The sequence below is a fragment of the Mustela nivalis genome, assembly GCF_964662115.1.
Source record: "Mustela nivalis genome assembly, chromosome: 16".
Classification (NCBI taxonomy): domain Eukaryota; kingdom Metazoa; phylum Chordata; class Mammalia; order Carnivora; family Mustelidae; genus Mustela; species Mustela nivalis.
The window spans coordinates 6,916,687-6,938,013 of record NC_139035.1 but is presented as its reverse complement, the minus strand read 5'-3'; the positions used below and the strand labels follow the sequence as shown (position 1 = coordinate 6,938,013).

Genomic DNA, 21,327 nt, shown 5'->3' with positions numbered 1-21,327 from the left:
ATATAAGCCTCCAGATTCATCCATGTTGTCAAAAATGGCAAGATTTCGTTCTTTTTTCTGTGGCTGTTGCATTCTACATATGTACCAATTTTCTTTACCCTTTCATCCATCAAGGGACACTTACTTTGTTTCCATATTTTGGATATTATAAAAAATACTGTAATTAATGTTGGGTCCATATAAGTTTTGGAATTCACGTTTTTATATTCTTCAGATAAATACCCAGAAATGGAATCACTGCATCATATGGTAGTTGTATTTTTAATTTTTTGAGGAACTTCTGTACTGTTTTCCTACTGGCCATCACCCAGTTATTCCTTCCACTCACCCACTTCCCTTCCGTCAACCCTCAGTTTGCTTTCTAGAGTTCAGTGTCTCTTATGGTTTGTCTTCCTTTCAATTTTCATCTTGTTTTATTTTTCCTTCCCTTCCCTTATGTTCATCTGTTCTGTTTCTTAAATCCCATGTATGAGTGAAATCATATGGTATTTATCTTTTTTCTCATTGACTTATTTTGCTTAGATAATACCCTTTAGTTCCTTCCATGTCATTTCAAATGGCAAGATTTCTTTCTTTTTCATGGTTGAGTAATATTCTGCTGTGTGTGTGTGTGTGTGTGTGTGTGTGTGTGTGTGTGTGTGTAGACACATTTATTCATTCATCTGTTAATGGACATCTGGGCTCTTTCCACAGTTTGGTTACTGTGGACACTGCTGCTTTAAACATTGGGGTGCATGTGCCCCTTTGAATCATTATGTTCTTATCTTTTGGTTAAATACCTAGTAGTGCAATTGCTGGGTTGTATTTGCTCTATTTTTAACTTTTTGAGGAACCTCCATACTGTTTTCCAAAGAAGCTGCACCAGTTTGCATTTGTGAGAATATGCAAGAGGGCTCCCCTTTCTCAGCGTCATGGCCAGCATTTGTTGTTTCCCGACTTATTAATTTTAGCCATTCTGACTGGTGTGAGGTGGTATCTCATTGCAGTTTTGATTTGTATTTCCCTGATGCTGAGTGATGTGGAGCATTTTTTCATGTGTCTGCTTGGCCATTTATATGTCTTCTTTGGAGAAATGTCTATTCATATCTTCTGCCCATTTCTTGATTGGATTTTTTGTTTTATGGATGTTGAGTTCAATAAGTCTTTAAAGACTTTGGATACTAGCCCTTTAACTGATAAGACATTTTTAAATATCTTCTTCCATTCTGATATGTTGTCTTTTAGTTTTGTTGACTATTTTCTTTACTGTAAAGAAGCTTTTAACTTCATGAAGTCCCAACAGTACCTTTCGCTTTTGTTTCCCTTGTCTTTGGAGACATATGTAGCAAGAAGTTGCTGTGGCCGAGGTCAAGGAGGTTGCTGCCCCTGTTCTTCCCTAGAATTTTGATGCATTCCTGTCTCACACTCAGGTCTTTCATCTATTTTGAGTTTATTTTTGTGTATGGTATAAGAAAATGGCCCAGTTTCATTCTTCTGCATGTGACTGACCAATTTTTCCAACATCATTTTTGAAGAGACTGTCTTTTTTCCATTGGTTAAATTCTTTCCTGCTTTGTTAAAGATCAGCTGACCACAGAGTTGAGGGTCCATTTCTGGGGTCTCTGTTCTGTTCCATTGATTTATTTGTCTGTTTTTGTTCCAGTACCATAGTGTCTTGATTACAGCTTTATAATAGAGCTTGAAGTCCAGAATTGTGATGCCTGCAGCTCTGGTTTTCTTTTTCATCATTCCTTTGGCTACTTGAGGTCTTTTCTGGTTCCATACAAATTTTAGGATTATATGTTCTAGTTCCATGAAAATGCTGATGACTTTAGCCATTCCAACGGGTGTGAGGTGATATCTCATTGTGGTTTTGATTTGCATTTCTCTGATGTTGAACACTTTTTCACGTACATTTTGGCCATCTGTATGTTTTCTTTGAAAAAAAATTCTATTCAGAACTTCTGTCCATTTTTTAATTTGATTTTTTGCTTTTGAGTAATATGAGTCACACACACACACACACACACACACACACACACACACTTGGATATTAGCCCCTTATCAGATGTATAGTTTGCAAATATTTTCTCCTATTTAGTAGGTGGTCTTTTCATTTTGCTGCTGATTTCTTTTGCTACACAGAGCTTTTTATTTTGATGTAGTCTCACTTGTTTACTTTTACCTTTGTTGCTTTTGCTTTGGGTGTCAGATTCAAAATGCCACAGCAAAGATCAATGTCAAGGATCTTCCCACTTATGTTTTACACTAGGAGTTTTATGGCTTTAGTTCTTTTTTTTTTTTTTTTTTTTTTTTTTTGACAGACAGAGATCACAAGCAGACAGAGAGGCAGGCAGAGAGAGAGGAGAAAGCAGGCTTCCTTTGGAGCAGAGAGCCCAATGTGGGACTTGTTCCCAGGACACTGAGATCATGACTAGAGCCAAAGGCAGAGGCTTAACCCACTGAGCCACCCAGGTGCCCCTATGGCTTTAGTTCTTACATTCAAGTCTTTAATCCACTTTGAGTTAATTTTTGTGTGTGGTGTGAGATAGGAGCCCAGTTTTGTTTGCATGTGGCTGTCCAGTTTTTCCAACACCATTTATTGAAGACACTGTCCTTTCCCATTGTGTATTCTTGGCTTCTTTGTTGTAATTAATTGGTCGTATATTGTGAGTTTATTTCTGGGATTTCTATTCTGTTCCATCTGGCTTCTTTGTTGTAATTAATTGGTCGTATATTGTGAGTTTATTTCTGGGATTTCTATTCTGTTCCATGTCTGTTTTTAGACCTATGCCATACCATTTTGATTACTATAATTTTGCAATACAGTTTGAAATCAGACGGCATAATGTCTCCAGCTTTGTTACTCTTTCTCAAGACTGCTTTGCCTATTTGGGGCTATTTGCAGTTCCATTCAAATTTTAGAATTGTTTCTTCTATTTCTGTGAAAAAATACCATTGGAATTTTGATAAGGATTGCATTGAACCTGTGCATTGCTTTGGGTAGCATGGTCATTGTGACAATATTGATTCCTCCAATCCATGAGCATGGAATATCTTTCCCATTTACATGTATCTTCTTCAATTTCTTTCATTAATGTCGTACAGTATTCAGTCTTCCATCTCCTTGTTGAAATTTATTCATAGCTAATTTGTTTTCTTTTTGATGCAATTGTAAATGGGATTATTTTCTTAATTTCTCTTTCCAATAGTTCATTGTGTAGAATACAACTAATTCTTGTATATTTGTATATATTTTGCATATTTGGGTATTTGATTTTGTGTCCTGCAGTTTACTGAATTAATTTATTAGTTTTAACAGCTTTCTGCTGGAGTCCTCAGGACTTTCTATATGTAATATCATGTCATCTGGAAATAATGACAGTTTTACTTCTTTCTCTATTCTCTATTTGAATACCTTTTATTTCTTTTTCTTCTTACTTGCTCTGGATAGGACTTCAAATATGATGTCAAATAAAAGTGGTAAAAGTGTACATCTTTGTCTTGTTCCTGATCCTAAAGGAAAAAGCTTTTTAGCTTTTAATGAGTATGATGTTACCTATGGGTTTGCCGTATTTCTTGTGGCTTCAGTTTGCCTTTCTCTAATGACTGATGATGTGGAATGTCTTTTCATGTGCTTATTGACATTTGTATGTCTTCTTTGGTGAGGTGTCTCTTCAGATCTTTTGACTTTTTTTTTTTTTTTAAGATTTTATTTACTTATTTGACAGACAAGTAGGCAGAGAGGCAGTTAGAGACAGAGAGAGCAGGAAGCAGGCTCCCTGCTGAGCAGAGAGCCCGATGCAGGGCTTGATCCCAGGACCCTGGGACCACTACCTGAGCGGAAGGCAGAGGCTTTAGCCCACTGAGCCACCCAGGCGCCCCTTGATCTGTTTTTAAAAATTAGGTTGTTTGTTTTCTTATTGTTGAGTTTTAAGAGTTCTTGGTATATTGTGGATAAGAGTCCTTTTATCAGATATGCCTTTTGCAAATATTTTCTCCTAGTCTGTGGCTTTTGTTGTTGTTGTTATTTTGACAGTGTCTTTCCAGAGCCCAAGTTTTTAATGTTAATGAAGTCTAGCTTATCATCCATTCCTTTCATGGATTATGCTTTGGTATTATATCTATAAAGTTCCTATTTAGATTTTATTCTAGGAGTTTTATAGTTTTGTGTATGATCCATTTTGAGGTGTGTGTGTGTGTGTGTGTGTGTGTGTGTGTGTGTGTGAAAAATATAAGGTTTTTTTCTTTACCATTTTTGAAACAAGTATTGACATATTCTGAAGTCCGGAGACTCTTTCCACAAGTATGTCAGTCTACTTTTGATCCAATAAAAGGCATTCTTTATTATTTTTTTTAATCTCTAACATTTCTTTTTGATTCTTTACTAAAATTTCTATCCCTCTGTTTACATTACCTATTTTGTTTTGTTTTGTTTTGGCATGGTGTCTACTTTATCCATTAGAGGCCTTACCATATTACTCATAGTTATTTTACCTTCCTAGTCTTCTGATTTCAATATCCCTGCTGCATCTGGGTTTAATTAGATACTTGTTCTATATCTTCAAACTGTTTTTGCATTTTGGTATGCCTTGTACATTTTTTTTTTTTTTGATAGGAGGTCATAATCCATTGTGTAAAAGGAACTGCTGCAAATAGGCATTTAATAATGAGGTTGTAAGGTGGGTGGGATGAAACGAACGTGGTCTACAGTCCTTTGATTAGGTCTGTCTTTAGGTGAGCCCGTGTCCCTGAACTGTGAACTTCACAATGGTTTTGCAGCATCCCTTCCCTTAGGTGAGTCAGGATGACTAGAGTGGACTGGATTTGGTATTTCACTTCTCCTGTGTGAAAGCTAGAGTTATCTCCTTCTCCCAGGGCATTTAGTCTTTGATAAAACCCCAATAGCTTAGGATCTGGTAAGATGGTTTTGCTTGAGGACAGACTTTGTTAAGAACAGAAGGTTTGGGTGTGTTTGAATGTGGTTCATTTTCCTCTTCCCCATCAGAAGCAGGAGAGGAGTTTCCAATATTCACTGTGGGAAACTGGTTGAGCTCCTGGAAGTAAAATTCACAAAAGTATGGGGACCCCTTTAACTAGGTCCTTGGAGTTTTTAACTCCCAGACTTTTCTATGTTGAGCCCCCAGTGATTTGTTAATCACAGTTTAGGTTTTCCTATCACAGTATATTGGTTTCCCAGAGGTACATGTTTGTGGATTTCTGTTCTGGTAAGTTGTGATTCTTAGTATATGCCTGTCCATCTCTCCAGATTTGAGGACAGCAGTTTGATCTGTGACTTCACTTCTTTAAGGATTTAAGAAGGATTTGAGAAGAAGAGCTGTTGATTTTTTAGTTTTGTCTTTTTCACCTGCTGTTAGGGCCAAGTGATGACTTCCAAACTCCACATGCTAGACTAGAAACTAGAAGTTTCTATGCATTTTTAACACAGTTTTGTTGAGGTATAACTTATATAACACAAAATTCACCAATTTGTAAATGTACAATTCAGTTATTTTTAGTAAATTTATACAGTTGTATAACAATCACCACAGTAAGTTTTGGAACAATTTCAATATCCCCAAAAGTTTCCCTGTTTCTTCTTCAGATCCCTTCTCTTACCACTACCTCCTGGTATCCACTGATCTACTTTCTATCTCTACAAATTTGCCTTTTCTGGACATTTGATATAAATGGAATCATTGAATGTGCAGTCTTTTGTGTCTGGCTTCTGTCAGTTAGCATCATGTTTTGAGGTCTATCCATGTTGTAGCATATAACTTAACGCATTTTAAAAAAAATGTTAACTTTTTCAACTGAAAATTGAAGTATAGCATCTGTTTTATAGTTATCATATGTAAATATAATTATTATATAGTACCTATGTGTTAATAGTTATGGTTATGGTTATATTATAGTTATACTATATGGTTATATAGTTATGGTCATATTATAGTTATACTATAGTTATCGTTATATTATATAATTATTACATATGAATAGTTATCAATAAATATTTAACCAGATTAAAAATAAGACTACATACTCTTCAAATGCACCTGTCTATAAGAAAGCCATTTCATGTCTTTATTATACCTGGAACATGACGCTTGTGCTACAGACCTGTGAGTACAGGTTAGCCGGTTGACATGGAAGAATGAGTCTTACCCCCAGAACTGTAACAATATGGTTATAGATACACCTATATTGATTTATTCCAATAGATTGTGGCAATAAACATCAGATGAGCAAAACTGTTGCTAGGAAAACACATCATATTCCAATTTGCATGAGTAACGTCCATAACTTCCTAAAAAGGTAATTAATCTTGTCAAGTAAATGGAATCATTCACACCTGACGTTTCTAAAAACTAGTAAACTCCAGGGCCATCATGGTCTTAGTAGTTGTAAAAAGTCTGAAGTCGCAGAAAGTTCATATACACAAACTACTGTACTTACAAATTATCCTCAAGTCTCTTCAAGGATTCCAAAACCAGGGAATGAACACTGTCTAAGGAGCAGGACCCAAAACAGCTCAGGGGTGTAATGTATCTAATTTTCATCACCCAGTCATTATGCAGCTTCCTTTTAACACTGCAATGAGAAGAAAAAAGGGAGGGGCTACGTTAGACACACACAAGCTTGCACGTGGGGCACCATCGTGTGCCTGATACCACTTTTAACCGTTTAACTATTTATCATCTAGCATATTTAAAATGGAACAATAAAAATGTATTTATCAAATACTGAGCTGTAGATTCAGAATTAAAGGAATAACCTAGAAGCGTCTCTGTCTAATACGAGCACTATTATCCTCACTTTACTGAGAAATTGGGGTCATCCAAAGGGACTGTGTTTCATTTTGTTTTGGATGAGTCAATTCATATTCACATTTTCCACGAATACTTTCCAAACTAGAAAGCTGGGGAAATTTGTAGTCCCCGGTAGTCCGTGTTTCTACTGAAGCTGAGGCTGGGACAGTTGTCTTCCTGGCTCCAAAGCCTTGCTCATCAGTGCACAGGACATTTCAGTGACAGGCTTAGTATTAGGGGTCAAAACTTTTATGGTAGAATTCTTGTCTTAACCTGGAGGAAACCATCTTCCTGTTGTTATATTTACTCATGTTTTATGGTATACTTGTTTCCTCATTCGCAACGCTTATTGAGTGCCTACTGTATCCCAGGTAAAAGGACATAAGGATGACTAAGGTAAAATTCTTGTTCCCAAGTTCCTGAGATTCGCGTTGAGGTGTAGAAGTGTTTAGAACTCAAGGTGGGAACGTTCGACAATATGGGATTAAACAGAGTAGAGAGATTTCTTCCATGCCAGACTGTGTTTAATTTAGACTCTGGTGCTGGCTACTTTCTTCTTTAATTTGTACGACATTTTGCATACCGGTGTTTTCTACCCATGCCCTTACCCCCACCCATTTAAAATGAATGAATTATGTGAATATCTACTGCAGGAAAACATTAATGATAGCTCCAGAGTTTAATTACCCCTTTGGCCTTAATACTTTTCATTTTGTTAGTTTGAGAATCTGTTGTTGTAAGAACACGCCTCCCCTCCTCAGTCTTGAATAATTTGAATCATGTACGTGAAGATCTCTATATGATTAAATCATCTACATGTAAATAATCACCCAAAAGAACCAATGCAAATTAGCATTCATTTAGCTGTACCCAGATTTCTCAGATTCCTCAGAGGCCCCATCTCATTTCGAACATATCCAGCTAATGGAAACAGGAATGGGAAAGAGGCCATGGAATTTTCTGACGGGTGACAAAAATCTCAGAAAGAAAATTCATGTCTCAGCTTCTATTCAAGAGCCTGTCATATGGGACACCTGGGTGGCTCAGTTGGTTAAGCAGCTGCCTTCGGCTCAGGTCATGATCCCGGCGTCCTGGGATCGAGTCCCACATCGGGCTCCTTGCTCGGCGGGGAACCTGCTTCTCCCTCTGCCTCTGCCTGCCATTCTGTCTGCCTGTGCTCGCTCTCTCCCCCACCCCGATAAATAAATAAAATCTTTAAAAAAAAAAAGAGCCTATCATAACTGGAATGAAGTGCTTAATAGGGTATACGAGGTACATAGAATAGTTAAATGTTTTTACTTAATATTATATCATGAACATTCTCCTTGTTATTAAATATATTTCAAAACATTATTAAATGAGAGTGCATGGCATTCCCTAATATGCTTATACTATGATTTACTGAATGCCTTTGGTACTTAAAGGCCTTTTTTTTTTTTTTTAATTTATTTGACAGAAAGAGAGTATAAGCAGGCAGAGCGTCAGGCAGAGGGAGAGGGAGAAGCAGGCTTTCCACTGAGCAGAGAGCCTGATGTGGGGCTCGACTCCAGGACCCTGCGATCATGACCTGAGTCGAAGGCAGAGGCTTAACCCACTGAGCCACCCAGATGCCCCCACTCTTGGTATTTTAAATATCCAACCAAAAAAGGTGTCTGACAAAAAAATATATTTTACATATAAATGTATTATATTTATATGGACATATTTACAAAATATGTAAACATATTTGTGGAAACTATATTATATTTTTTATAGATGTATATAATATCTGAATTATTTACCTAAATGATTAATCATTTAAATTAATTATTCCTCCCTTGTTGGACACTAGTGACTTTACTATTAGAAACAATGCTGTGATAACCATACTTGTATTTTTAAACGCATGGGGATCCTGGGTCCTAATGTAGAAAGGTTTAGTAAGACACTCGATGAATCTCCCAGACTGCTCTCCTGAAAGGGATCAAGCTCAAACTTCCACCACTGATAGTCGGTGAGACTGCCCATTTACAGAATCTACCCCATTTTCAAACCCTACCCCATTTTCATTGTTAGAAATGAGAAATTTTACCCAATTTTAAGTTGTAATTCTTTAAGAATACTTCTTTGTTCCTCTGCTAATAAAAGTAATATATATTTACTGTAAAAATGTAAAAGACAGTCCATTATAAAGACAACAAAAAATCACCTAGAATCCCATCATTTGGAGATAATTGTTAGCATTTTTGCCTGATGATCACTTTGAAATGTTTATTGACTCTTTGCACTATGTGTGTCTGTGCATAAATTATCTGTTCACAGTCTTTGCCCATTTTTCTTGGGGAATGATTATTTTCTAATTGAACTGCCAAAACTATTAAAGAGTATCAACCCATTGTTTCTCATATTTAGTATATTTATCACAGTTTTTATTTACTTTTTAAAGATTTATTTATTTTAGAGAGAGAGAGAGAGAAAGAGAGATTGTGAGTGGGGGGAAGGGCAGAGGGAGGGAGAGAGTCCTCAGGCAGACTCCTTGCTGGGCATGGAACCTTACGTGGGGTTCGATACCAGGACTGTGAGATCATCACCTGAGCCAAAATTAAGTCAGACGCTTAACTGACTGAGCCACCCAGGTGCCCCTTCAGTTTGTTATTTACTTTTAAAATGTTATCTTCTGATGTCCAGAAATTTTTATTTTTTTTCCACATCTATCCAATTTTTTTCTTTGAATTCTGTATCCATTGCTTTTACATTGAGGCTCTCTTTCCATATACAAGTGCTAGCAAATAGTCATCTATATATTTTTATAGTTTTTTCATTATTTAACTTTTTTTCATTTAATTTACACACTTTAATTCACTCAAATACCTATAGTCTTTGTCAATAACATTTACAATTGGAATTCCAGTGGCTAATTTTCCTCTCTCTCTTCCCAGTTATGCTGGAAGTTCCTTGAGGTAAGAAGTGTTTCTAGTTTGGCTTTGTAATTCAGATCTCTACCATAGGGCCTGGTACACTGCATTCACTATACAAATACTTGAACATTGTCTATATTAGAAAAATTCAACTGCCCATGTGATACCCTTACCTTTTAAAGTTCTTTGAGTCTAAGACTTGGCTTTGTAGTTTTTTCTTGGATTTTGCCTGCTTTAGTCCAAAGTCATCACTGTTTATTGTGAATTTGTTCACGAAACCACCATCATCCCCCAAGAGGATATCGTCTCTGCAGAGCTGGTTGGGCAGAGACACGACACACACACAAAGAAGGCAGTGATCCATAGGCTTTATGACAAAATAGCTTTCCTAGAAGCAGAAGGATGCTTTCAGTGAGTTATTACATTGCTCTAAATGTCCACATAGTAATCACTGTCTATTATATGATGAAAGTATTATTTTCTGATATTTTTAATTTTAGATATTCACATTGGGTTAAAGAAATTTGAAAAAAGAAAAAAAGTTAAGCAAGTAAAAGTTAATGAACGTTCACTGTGAGCCCAACATTGTGTGCTTTGGGTACTTTTTGCGGAAAAAGGTGAGGTACCTTGGGCTCAATACTTTAATGAGATTTTCTATTTGGTTGCTATGAATGTCCCTCTCTTGGATTTGTAAGGCAATACTAATGGGAAGCATAAGAAGGTTTGGCTGTTATAAGACTGCTGACATAAAACTGTATGGGAAGATAGGAAAATCAAGTATTAACACCCCAATTATGTCATAAGAAGTTATCAGGAAACACATATCCTAACATCCAAGTTTGTCCAGAAATATTCAGCAAGTATCTATCAAGCTGCCTCTAGGCTGTCGTGCTGGGTTCACTAAGCTGTACAGACAGGGCTGTCCCAGAAATCAGTCTCTACCTAAGATAGAAGAAAACAGTATTTAAATTTTTTTTTGTTTTGGGGCACCTGTGTGGCTCAGTCGGTTAAGTGTCTGTCTTCAGCTCAGGTCATGGTCCCAGGGTCCTGGGATCGAGCCCCATGTCAGGCTCCCTGCTTAGCAGGAAGTCTGCTTTTCGGTCTCCCTGTGCCTGCCTCTCTGACTGCTTGTGCTCTATCTCTCTCTCAAATACATAAATAAAATCTTAAAAAAAATTTTTTTTTTGTTTTGTTTCCTCTAGGATGAGTGAGATTTGAACATATTTAGAGCGTCATTCAGTCGTTCAACAAATAATCACAGAGCACCTACGATAAGCCAAGAGCTGTTCTAGGCATGGGGCATATGCTGATAAAGAAGACCAGTTTCTGACGTGGCGGAACCACCATTCCAGGGCAGGAATGCAGGTATAAAAACAGCATTTCATTCGGATCGTGGGAAGTGCTCTGGGGAAATAAACAAGGGTGCTATGATGACGAGTGACTGGAGAGGCCGCTGTAGGTCCCCCCGGGTCTGGGACGGTGACCTTTGATCTGGCATGAACTGGTCCAGAGAAAGATTCAGAGGCGACTGACATGAGGAGCCCAGAAGGACAGATGAAGGTCAAAATAATAAAAAGGGAAGAGCTTGGCCCTGCATGAGGCAGGAGGGAATGGGAGTGGCCGATGCAAGGATATTTTGCCTCCAGAGAGAGGAAGGAGGAAAGGAAGTAGGGTGTCCTCACTGAAGCTGTGGGTGGGAGAGCCCGGATTTGGAAGAGGACAAGCCTCGTAGACTCCAATTTCTCAGGAAAATAGGGACGAGTACATCTGCTGAGAGGGAGAGAGCCTGAGGGCAGTATCGCCCTTTTGCAGTATTGCCAGGGATGGGAAAGTGACTTGGCAAGGCCAAGAAAGAGTTGACAGAAGCCAGTCTCAGATGAGTCTGCAGACCCTGAATTTACAGTGATGCGAACGGTGGTGGCTTCGTGGCTTTTTTCTCCAGGAGGGCTGAGCCTCCGTGAGGGCGAAGAAACAGGCTGTCACATCTCACCAGGACTGGAGTTTCAAAGGATTTCGGAGAGTGGGAGGTGGGGATGGCTTCGGCGCAGATGATCTGCCCAGCTGGTGCAGGCAGGCAGGCACAGGAGAGGGAGCGGGGGACGGAGAGCGGAAGAGCACGGCCCCGAGGAACCGGAGGCTTCCATGGAGGCTTCCATGGGGCTGAGAAGCGAGACTGAAAACTGGAGGGAGCTGGGCAGAGAAGAGGCTGCAGCCAGGAGCCGGCGACACATCCCGTAACAAAGGACGCAAGGCAACAATCTGCCTTCTTCAAGTCATGCTGGCATCATTCGCTGGGTGCAACAGTGGGGACAGGAATGACAAGTTTGGTTTTTCACTGAGCCTAGGGACAAGCAGGGCACGGAGGAAGGCTAATTACTTCTTAATCCTCCTCGTCCTTCGAAGTCAGCCACTTCCTGAGGGCATTTTTGTACAATCTTGCCTCTCCATGAACTCCTGGTGCCCTTGGTTTTTTTGTTGTTGTTGTTTGTTGTTACTGTATAGTTTGCTATACCATTATGTTATATTTTATGTCTTTTCATGACATCTTTCAAGACTGAGTTTTGCTTGAGTGCAGGGAACCTGTTCATGGCTTCTATACGTCTGCGAGTGCTCAGGAAATATTGTAAATTACTTTAGTGGTTACAGGTCAGGCACGGAAGGAATAACACTGGCATCTGCCCCATTAGATATTTTGCCAGAATGAGTCATTTGATTTTTAGTAATTTTCTTAGGAAATGAAGCTGAACTGGAGGGAAAGTCTCTGAACTTGATAACATAATCAAAGAGTTAATACCTGGATTCAGAGAAGGGTATGAGAGAAGGAAGAAATTCTCTCAAAAACAAAACAAGTTTCACCAAATTTAAACAGGCACTAAATGGAAAGAGTGCTCCTTTTTAATGAGCCTCACAGAATAGTAACGCTGAACTTGTTTAATCATGGACTGGATTAGTTAACCCCCTCATTTTACAGATGAGGAACTGACACTGGGCAGAGGAAGCAGACTGCTCACATCCTCGCGGGCTGGAAGAGAAAACTCGGTACTTGGAGGGTTCCTCTTGGCACTGTACCTGGCCACTGCCTTGAGCTTTATAATCCCAGACAATGATGGTCCTTTCTGTAGTGGCGACGATTCTTTTCAGCTGTGAGAGGTAATCACATCCTGTGATCCAGGAGGTGTCCTGAGGGAAAAAAACAGAATTGGGAGAGGCGGGTTTTGGTCTATCCAAGGTCATGGTTACTTACTAAAGAGTAGGTCAGTTACATCTCCTTGCAGGGGAGCCTTGCTATGTCTCTTCTCCGATGTCTGGAGAAGAGGCTCTCATCTTTCGCCCTTTGACACTTCCCTTGAGTTTCTCAGCACGGTCAGCTGGAGAGTGAGGAACGAGCTCATGCCTGTCACAGCTCCCTGGAGGCAAAGAGACACCAGCAGAGCAGGCATGTTTGTGCACTCTTCACTGTCGGGAGAACACCTCTCCACGGGGCCGTGGGGGAGGCCAGATTAAGCCGCTTCTCTGGCCCTGTCCCCACGCACACAATTTTTAGCTAGAGAAGACCTTAGTGATCACCAGGTCAATAACCGAGTTGAGCCCGCTGAGTCTGTTTTGCGTTGCCTGAAGTCACCAAGCTGGCACGGGTGGGATTGGTCATGTCAACGACACACAACAAGGCCAGAGCCACAGTCCCCGTTTGCGAGGGCCTACTGAGCACCCGACACTGCTGCACACATTTCAGACCTACGTTAGGAATTCTAACCTTTGTTTCAGCCTTAGAAGTGAAGGCTCTGAGGCTTAGAGAGGAGGCAGACTCATCTGCCAGGTGGCCTGGTGCCGTCCTGGGTGGTTCCGGGCCTTCAGTGCCTATAAGCAGGGCAAAAAGGCAGGCGTGTCCCCACACCTCTCACAAAGCCATGGTGGGACTCTGAGGGCAACGCGTCACAGCTTTACAAATGCCAAGTTCACTTCTCTGGGTAGCGATATGGATTAAGTAAACTACCAAATCGGACTCAAATATTTTCTGCAATTTCCAAGTTTACGATGTTTTCAAGTTATTTCCCTTGGCCATTTCCTTGTAGTTCTCACAACTTGGAGAGTGTTGGGTTTGTTTGTTTTTTTAGTTCCTCAGTAGGGGGAGCTCAGGAAAACCTGAGGGAGACTTTTAAATGGAAGCTTTCAGGGAGTCCCGTCTCCAAGTGCTTCTCTGAAATAAATTTAACCTCAGCAAGCGAGGTGAGGGTCCTCTGCTGCTACTCAAGGTTTAGTGCAGATCCAAGTCACAGACTCACAGTATGAAGACATCTTATTCTTAGAGCCTATTCGACCTGCATCGAGATTGTGGCTCGTAATGGAGGAACCGTTAGCACATTCTGAAAGCGGACTTCATGAGGAGTTTATAACATGTACTTACCGTAACACTGGTGCTGGTCTGGACTCTCATCTATAAACAAAGGAGGAGAAGAATGAAAGCTCGCTGGCACTATAATAAAAATGGAGAAAGTTGGCTCTAAAAGAACATTTTATCTCCACGGTTTAATCTTACTTGTCATTTCTACCTTCTGTGAGTTTCCTCCTTTTCTCTTTTCCCTCAAAAACCTGGCTCTGTGGAATGATTCACTGCTGGCTTTGGACACGGTTGGTGCTTCTTTTTTTTTCTTTTTTAAAGATTTTATTTATTTATTTGAAAGAGAGAGACAGAGATGATGAGAGAGAACAGGAGCGGGGGGAAGAGGGAGAAAAGCAGGGTCCCCACTCCGTGGGGAGCCAGACCCAAGGCTCAATCCCAGGACTTTGGGATCATGACCTGAGCAGAAGGCAGATGCTTAACCCACTGAGCCACCCAAGCGCCCTATAGTTAGTGCTTCTGTGGCTTGCCTTTAAGTCTGATAACTGCTCTTAGATTACACTGTACTAATGATTTTTCCCTGTTTGCAAACTGTCTCAAATTCTTTAGTTTTCAGAGCAACATAGGATATCAAAAAGGGGGAATACAAAATAATACTAATAGCAATGGCAAGAGTGGTCTGAAAGGATGCTAACTAGGTCAGTATGAATACAGCTTGGTGTGCACAGGGAAAAACACAGCTTCATTTGGAAGTTCTCTCTTAGGTCCCTGAGACATGCAAGAATATTCTACCCAGTGGGCTTCCTCTCTTTTTTTTTTTTTAAAGATTTTATTTATTTATTTGACAGAGAGAGATCACAAGTAGGCAGAGAGGCAGGCAGAGAGAGAAAGAGAGGGAAGCAGGCTCCCTGCCGAGCAGAGAGCCCGATGCGGGACTCGATCCCAGGACACTGAGATCATGACCTGAGCCGAAGGCAGCGGCCTAACCCACTGAGCCACCCAGGCGCCCCTGGGCTTCCTCTATTACTGGATAAATTATCTACTGCATGAATCTCACGCCTGGGTACGTGCAGGTAGAGAAAATAGATTTACTCCACGCAGGCCTGTAAGGTACCTGAGCAACCTCTTCTCCCCTTAGGGCATGCTAATTGCTTCCAAGGTCAAGGTCAGTATTTGAAGTCTGTGAATGACCTAGTTTCTTTTGCATGGTCATGTGGCCTTGGGAAAAGTACAGAAAATGGCTGCCCAGAAGGAATAGAGTACGTGAAAAGAGGGAAACGTAAATTAGATCCCTAAAACTGTTAGTCGTGGCCATCTCAGACTGTCCTTCATCTGAAGAGTTCAAAGACGCTTTTCCATCCAGGGACGTTTTTCCAGGCAGGAAATATTAAGTGCCCTCAGGAAACTGGTGAGCCCAGAACAGAACTCCTGTGATTTTCCTCTCCTACTTCTCTATTTCCATCCTTAGTGGAAAGCACATGCTTCAGTTTCTTTTACCATCCTTAAAAGTTACATAATCCTGATGGGTATCTTCTGAATTTTGAAAACCTAGCCTTTTTTGGAAGAATTTTTGCTAATGACATTTAGAGTGTCTATCACCAAACCCTCTAGAGAACACCGTGAAAATTCTTAACTGTGTGTACTGTACTTCACAGAGAACCTAAATTATGGATTAACCTATTATATTTTGTGTTGTTCATGACTACCTTTTAATAAATTTTTCCTGTGACCTACCTTAACATTAGCTTTTCACAGAATGTGTCATCCTATATGTAAGACACACAACTTTCAAAATGCTGTTTATTCCTGGTATATCAAATCTTTTTTTAAAAAAGACTTTATTTATTTGACAGACAGAGATCACAAATAGGCAGAGAGGCAGGCAGAGAGAGAGGAGGAAGCAGGCTCCCCGCTGAGCAGAGAGCCCAATGCGGGGCTCCATCCCTGGACCCTGAGATTATGACCTGAGCCAAAGGCAGAAGCTTTAACCCACTGAGCCACCCAGGCACCCCTGGTGTATCAAATCTTCAAGTAATTTTTAAGCGTTTTTTTTTTCTCTCCAACCGCATGGTTTTGATAAGACACAGATGTGTTTGTGAATATACACGTATGCACCTCTAAGCATGGGTGAATGAGTATGTGTGCGTGCACGCGTGAGAGAGAGGTCTGTCGAATATGAAAAGGCCCCCTCACTTATTTCACATAATCCTGAGCTATGTCATCAGGAAGATCATTATTTTTCTTCTCGTGTTCTTCTTTACACTCCGTCTTTGGTCTATCTTTGAGGAAATGAAAGTAAGAAAATGAGAAGGGAAGTAAGGCACCAAGGAGGAAGGAGAGCGAGGAAAGTGCTCACGTTTAGATGAGGCCACGCAGTTCTGTGTTCACACCGTTTGTCCGTGACTGCAACCACCACCACCTCCTGAGTGCTCACAGTGATGCTAGGTAATGCTAGTGATGCTAGTGATGCTAGGTCTGTGTGCATTAATTCCAGCAGCGCAGCTGCCTCGGTTCTGAATGAAGGATCCAGGGCATGGAGATGCATAGGTAACACACACACAGCTGGCGAGTGCCCGAGCTGGGCAGGGACGCCAAGCTCCATGTCCACACCAGGAACCTTCTACCGCCCCTCCTCGGGGCCCAGGAAGCCTGATCCCTGAAGGACTAAACATTACTGCTGAAACTGTAATCATTTGATGATCATTTTAAATATAGTTTATTTGTATAATGCTTATCTCTAGTTGGAAATGAACCCATCACTGGAATTATTGGCTTTGATATTTATTTTTTGATATTCCCTTTTATTTTCATAGTGAAATACTGGGTGGCCTATATCATTACACATTCCAATACAATCTCTCATGGTTTGGAAGTGGAAGCCCAAAACTTACGAATTTAGAAGGGACAGTAATAGTTACGCGCTACGCGGACATGGGAATCTATCGTTCATATAATGCTTCTGCATTCATTGTGTCATTCATTTTCACTGCAGCCCGCTGAGGGAGAGAGGACCGGTTCTGGTGTCATTTCATAAATGGGAGAAGAGGCATAATAAGTTGCCTCATTAAGTTCCCTATTTAACAGCCTAGCTGGTAAAACATAGGAGCCAGAATGTGAACCACCTTTTAACCCCAAGTCCAAGGTTCTTGTTGGGACCCTCTATACTTGTTAGGATTCTGACAAAATCACTTGTCTCATGAGTTTTTCTGATTTTTATCCGAGAAATTATCCAGGATCAACCTATAATTATGCTGATGCCACGTGGTTTGGTGAGACTCCTTGAGGAATGCTTGGGTGGCTCAGTCCGTTAAGCTTCCAACTCTTGCCATGATCTCGGGGTTTAGGATAGAGCTCTGTGTCTGGGTTCATGCTCAGCACAGAGTCGGCTTGAGATTCTCTCTCCCTGCCCCTCTGACCCTCCCATTCGTGCTCTGTCTCTCTCTTAAACAAATAACTATTAAAAAAAACAAAAACAAAAAAACTCCCTGAGGAACACTGCCAAATGCAGTTACCAAAATCTCAAAAATTGCTCCAGGGCTCTGCAATCCTCTCTTTTTAGCAACATCTGTCTTTATTTTTTTGGAATAACTCTGAAATATGTTTATGTTTGCTGTTGCAGCTGGTAAGTATGCACAGTGCATAGACGACCGAGAAGGAGGGAACGAACAAAGGAACACGTGAATGGGAGGAGGAAGGGACGAGGGGAGAAGGGGGGATCCAAGCTGTCAAATTACCTGGCTGTTAAAGACTGTTATCAATCCTTTCTGAGAAGCTGTGATTAGTAAATCCAGCTGAGGGACCTTGACAATGCATTTAATCACATCCCGTCTTCTACTACCTGCCAACAACATAATATGCATTTCAATTCCCAGCAGTCAAGATCCTGAAACTCATTTGTTAGGTCTGTGTTTAAAAGAAAAGAGTAAGCAAAGAAACTTTTTACTTTTTTGCTGAAAAAGCAGATTAAACCATAAAACTCAGCACCTGTTGCTTTTCTTAGCACTAATTTTTGTATTTAAACTCAATTAGCCAGCATACAGTACCTCATTAGTTTCAGATGTAGAGTTCAATAATTCCTCAGTTGCATGGAACACCCAGTGCCCATCACCTCATGTGCACTCCTTCATGCCCATCACCCACCTTCCCTCAATTTGTTTCCTAGAGTTGAGTCTCTCATGGTTTGTCTCCCTGAGTTTCTTCCTTTCCATTTTCCCTCCCTTCCCTTATGATCTTCTGCGTTGTTTTATATATTCCACATATGAGTGAAACCATATGATAATTTTCTTTCTTTGACTGACTTATTTCACTCAGCAAAATGCCCTCCAGTTCCATCCAAGTCAATATCAATGATAAGTATTCATCCTTTTTGATGGCTGAGTAATATTCCATTGTAGATATGAACCACATCTTCTTTATCCATTCATCTGTCAGTGGACATCTTATTGCTTTATCATCATCCCTGGAGATACTAATCTGAATTTATGACACTTTCTAAATCAATGTGGTGCATGGATCCTAGAGAAAATGTATATATATACTCATGTTCCTGCCACATATTTTGCAGAGAACAAGTTTTGCAAACATCTTTTGGAATCATTCCATTTTGAGATTTCCACATCTCTCAGGAATCCTTTCTTTGAACAGTCACAATCATGATTTACACAGAGTAAAAGCCTAATATGATCTCAGGCTTTGGACATAAGAGAATAAAACCACCTTAATGTTGTTATTAAGGATTTTTTTGTTTGTTTTTGAATGTCTTGGGAAAAAAAAAAAAAAAAACCGATTCCTTCATGGTTTTTTGTTTGTTTGGTTGGTTTTTTGCCTACGTGTTGAACTGATAAAACGATATATATGGGACCTCTTTCCAGCGTGATCAGTTTTCATAATTGTAAGCTCTTCGAAAAGCAAATGGACAGATCTCATACTCCAGTGTGATCAGCCTAATCCATGCATTCTCAAAAGACAAAAGAAAGTCCTCAAGGGGGTGAAGACTGGTTCTTGGGAGACGTAAATGAGTCTTGCTCTTTTTGTGTATAAAGCACAGATACACAAACTTACGTAAACAGATACATAGTACATCCGACATATTAAAGTGTTACGGAGTTGGGGAGGAGTGCAGGGGGTGCAATCAGGAAAAAAATGTCTAAAAGACTCCTTAGGAACCCTTATACTGAAACAAACATGAAAACAGTAAAATGACAAACTAATGAAAGGAAGGTTAAGAACACTGTCCTGTTCCAAGCTACCACCACTCCCTCTCCTTTGGCTCCCCCCAACCTGGGCTATTTTCAACTGCAGGGGTAATTTCTGTCTTCAGCTCCCAATTTTTTTTGAGAAAATGTTAAAACCCATATTCATTTGGAAAGGAAATTAAAAATATCACCTGAAATTACAACTCGCTGTTTTCTGGAAATAAGGAAAACCAAATTTTCTTCATCCATCTGGGAAGCAAGAGAATCTTCTTCAGAGGAGAAGTATCCAAAGATCTAAAATGCCAAACAACACGCATATAAACATGTGCAGTATCTCAAAATTGGTTGTAACGTAACAGGTTTGATATTAGTTGAAGTTAAAGTTTAATTTGGATGAATGGTCAACACCTTGCTTTCTAAATGCCTGGGCATTGCCCGTAGCAAGAGAAAGCAGCTAATTATATTCAACACATCCTATGCTGATGGCTTGTGATTTCTACACAGTTGCTAATTCTTCTTTCTGATGGATGAACTGGTGTACCAGGCTGGTGTCTTTGCTCAGATTCACAGTTCCTTTAGGAGCTAACATTTTTTTTTTTTTTTTTTTAAAGATTTTATTTATTTATTTGACAGAGAGAGATCACAAGTAGGCAGAGAGGCAGGCAGAGAGAGAGGAGGAAGCAGGCTCCCGGCTGAGCAGAGAGCCCGATGCGGGGCTCGATCCCAGGACCCTGGGATCATGACCTGAGCCGAAGGCAGCGGCTTAACCCACTGAGCCACCCAGGCGCCCCAGGAGCTAACATTTTTGTTTGGCAATCAAATCAGCCTTCATCAGACAGGGTCCCCACTAAGAACCTTGACATTGAATTTGGCCATTCCTACCCATTTTCCATAAATCTTCCTAGTTTTTTCATCCCTACTAAGGGGAGTTTTGGCATTTAAGAGATAGTATAGTTTCTCTATTTAACTGTTCCAAATGCTACTCTCTAGGCACTGCATGAAAATAAGTTACTATGAGAGAATCCTAAGGAGGAAGAGTATTCTTTATTTGTAGATAAATTGTCAAATTCTGTAATTCCAAGGAATTTGAAAAATAAGATAGCTGTTCTTCAATTGTTTTGTGAATAAGCAAAAGTAAAATTCTCATAAATGAAGGACACAATTATTTCTCATACAGGTGAGCCTAGTTAGCGCTGGTCAGTGAATGAAGGAATGAACTGTGGTGAATCGAACATTAACGTATGTACAACCCACTGGGAATCCTTTTAAAGTGCAGATTCTGATTTAGTTGGTCTGGGGTGGGGCCAGAGAGTCTGCATTTCTAATGAGCTCCTCATGAGGGGCGATGCTTTTGGTGTAAAAGATCTCAAGAACGAGTCGACTGAAAATAATCAAAACCAGCCATATATTAGCTTTTTTTCCAAAAATTTTTTTTAATTTATTTTCAGCGTTACAGAATTGTTTATGCACCACACCCAGTGCTCCATGCAATCCGTGCCCTCCATAATACCCACCACCTGGTACCCCCAACCTCCCAACCCCCGCCCCTTCAAAACCCTCAGATTGTTATTCAGAGTCCACAGTCTCTCATATATTAGCTTTTTAAAATGACATTGGTTTATTTTGATGCTACTTGGCAGTTGAGCAACTAATGTTAACCTACGTCTCTTCATCAGCGACATCACAAATGGTGTTACTTCCTCCTTTATCTTCCCCCACGTGCGGACCTCACAAGGACGGCCCTAATCACTTTCTACAATTAGATTTCACTGTGGGAAGATCGAGGAGATCTAAACATTCTCTCTCGTCTTTTCCCTTTTACCCACCAGCAAAATTTTATCTTTTCAGAAATTATGGCTCTTCTGCCATACACACAAAACCTGTGGATTTAGCATCTTGTGCTTTGGGGAAGGATTGAGAAGAGAGAAAGAAGGCTTTCAGTAGACCTCTGTTGGAATGGACAGGAATTTTGTGTCACTGGTTTTCTCATTCTCACTGACTGGTATAATAGCCATTTAGCAGTCATGTATTTGTCGGCAACTTGATTTTTTTTTTTTTTTAAGTAGGCTCCATGGAGCCCAATGCAGGGCTCCAACTCATGACCCTGA

The 21,327-nt window shown here is 40.2% G+C and overlaps 1 protein-coding gene across 4 annotated transcripts in view; it reads right to left on the bottom strand.

Moving 5' to 3' along the window:
- The window catches only part of WDR64 (WD repeat domain 64), a 134,387-nt gene that overhangs the window by 90,084 nt on the left and 22,976 nt on the right, over positions 1–21,327 (bottom strand). For 2 of the 4 annotated variants that reach the window (XM_082702656.1, XM_082702658.1), the window contains 6 exons: positions 19,411–19,513; positions 17,759–17,862; positions 14,091–14,120; positions 12,755–12,865; positions 9,859–10,073; positions 6,436–6,570 (listed from right to left, as the gene is read on the bottom strand). In XM_082702656.1, coding sequence (XP_082558782.1) covers positions 6,436–6,570; positions 9,859–10,073; positions 12,755–12,865; positions 14,091–14,120; positions 17,759–17,862; positions 19,411–19,513 — 698 coding nt within the window. Of the gene's footprint in view, positions 1–6,435; positions 6,571–9,858; positions 10,074–12,754; positions 12,866–14,090; positions 14,160–17,758; positions 17,863–19,410; positions 19,514–21,327 lie in introns of those variants that run through there. The other 2 variants (XM_082702657.1, XM_082702659.1) reach the window with 2 other exon arrangements.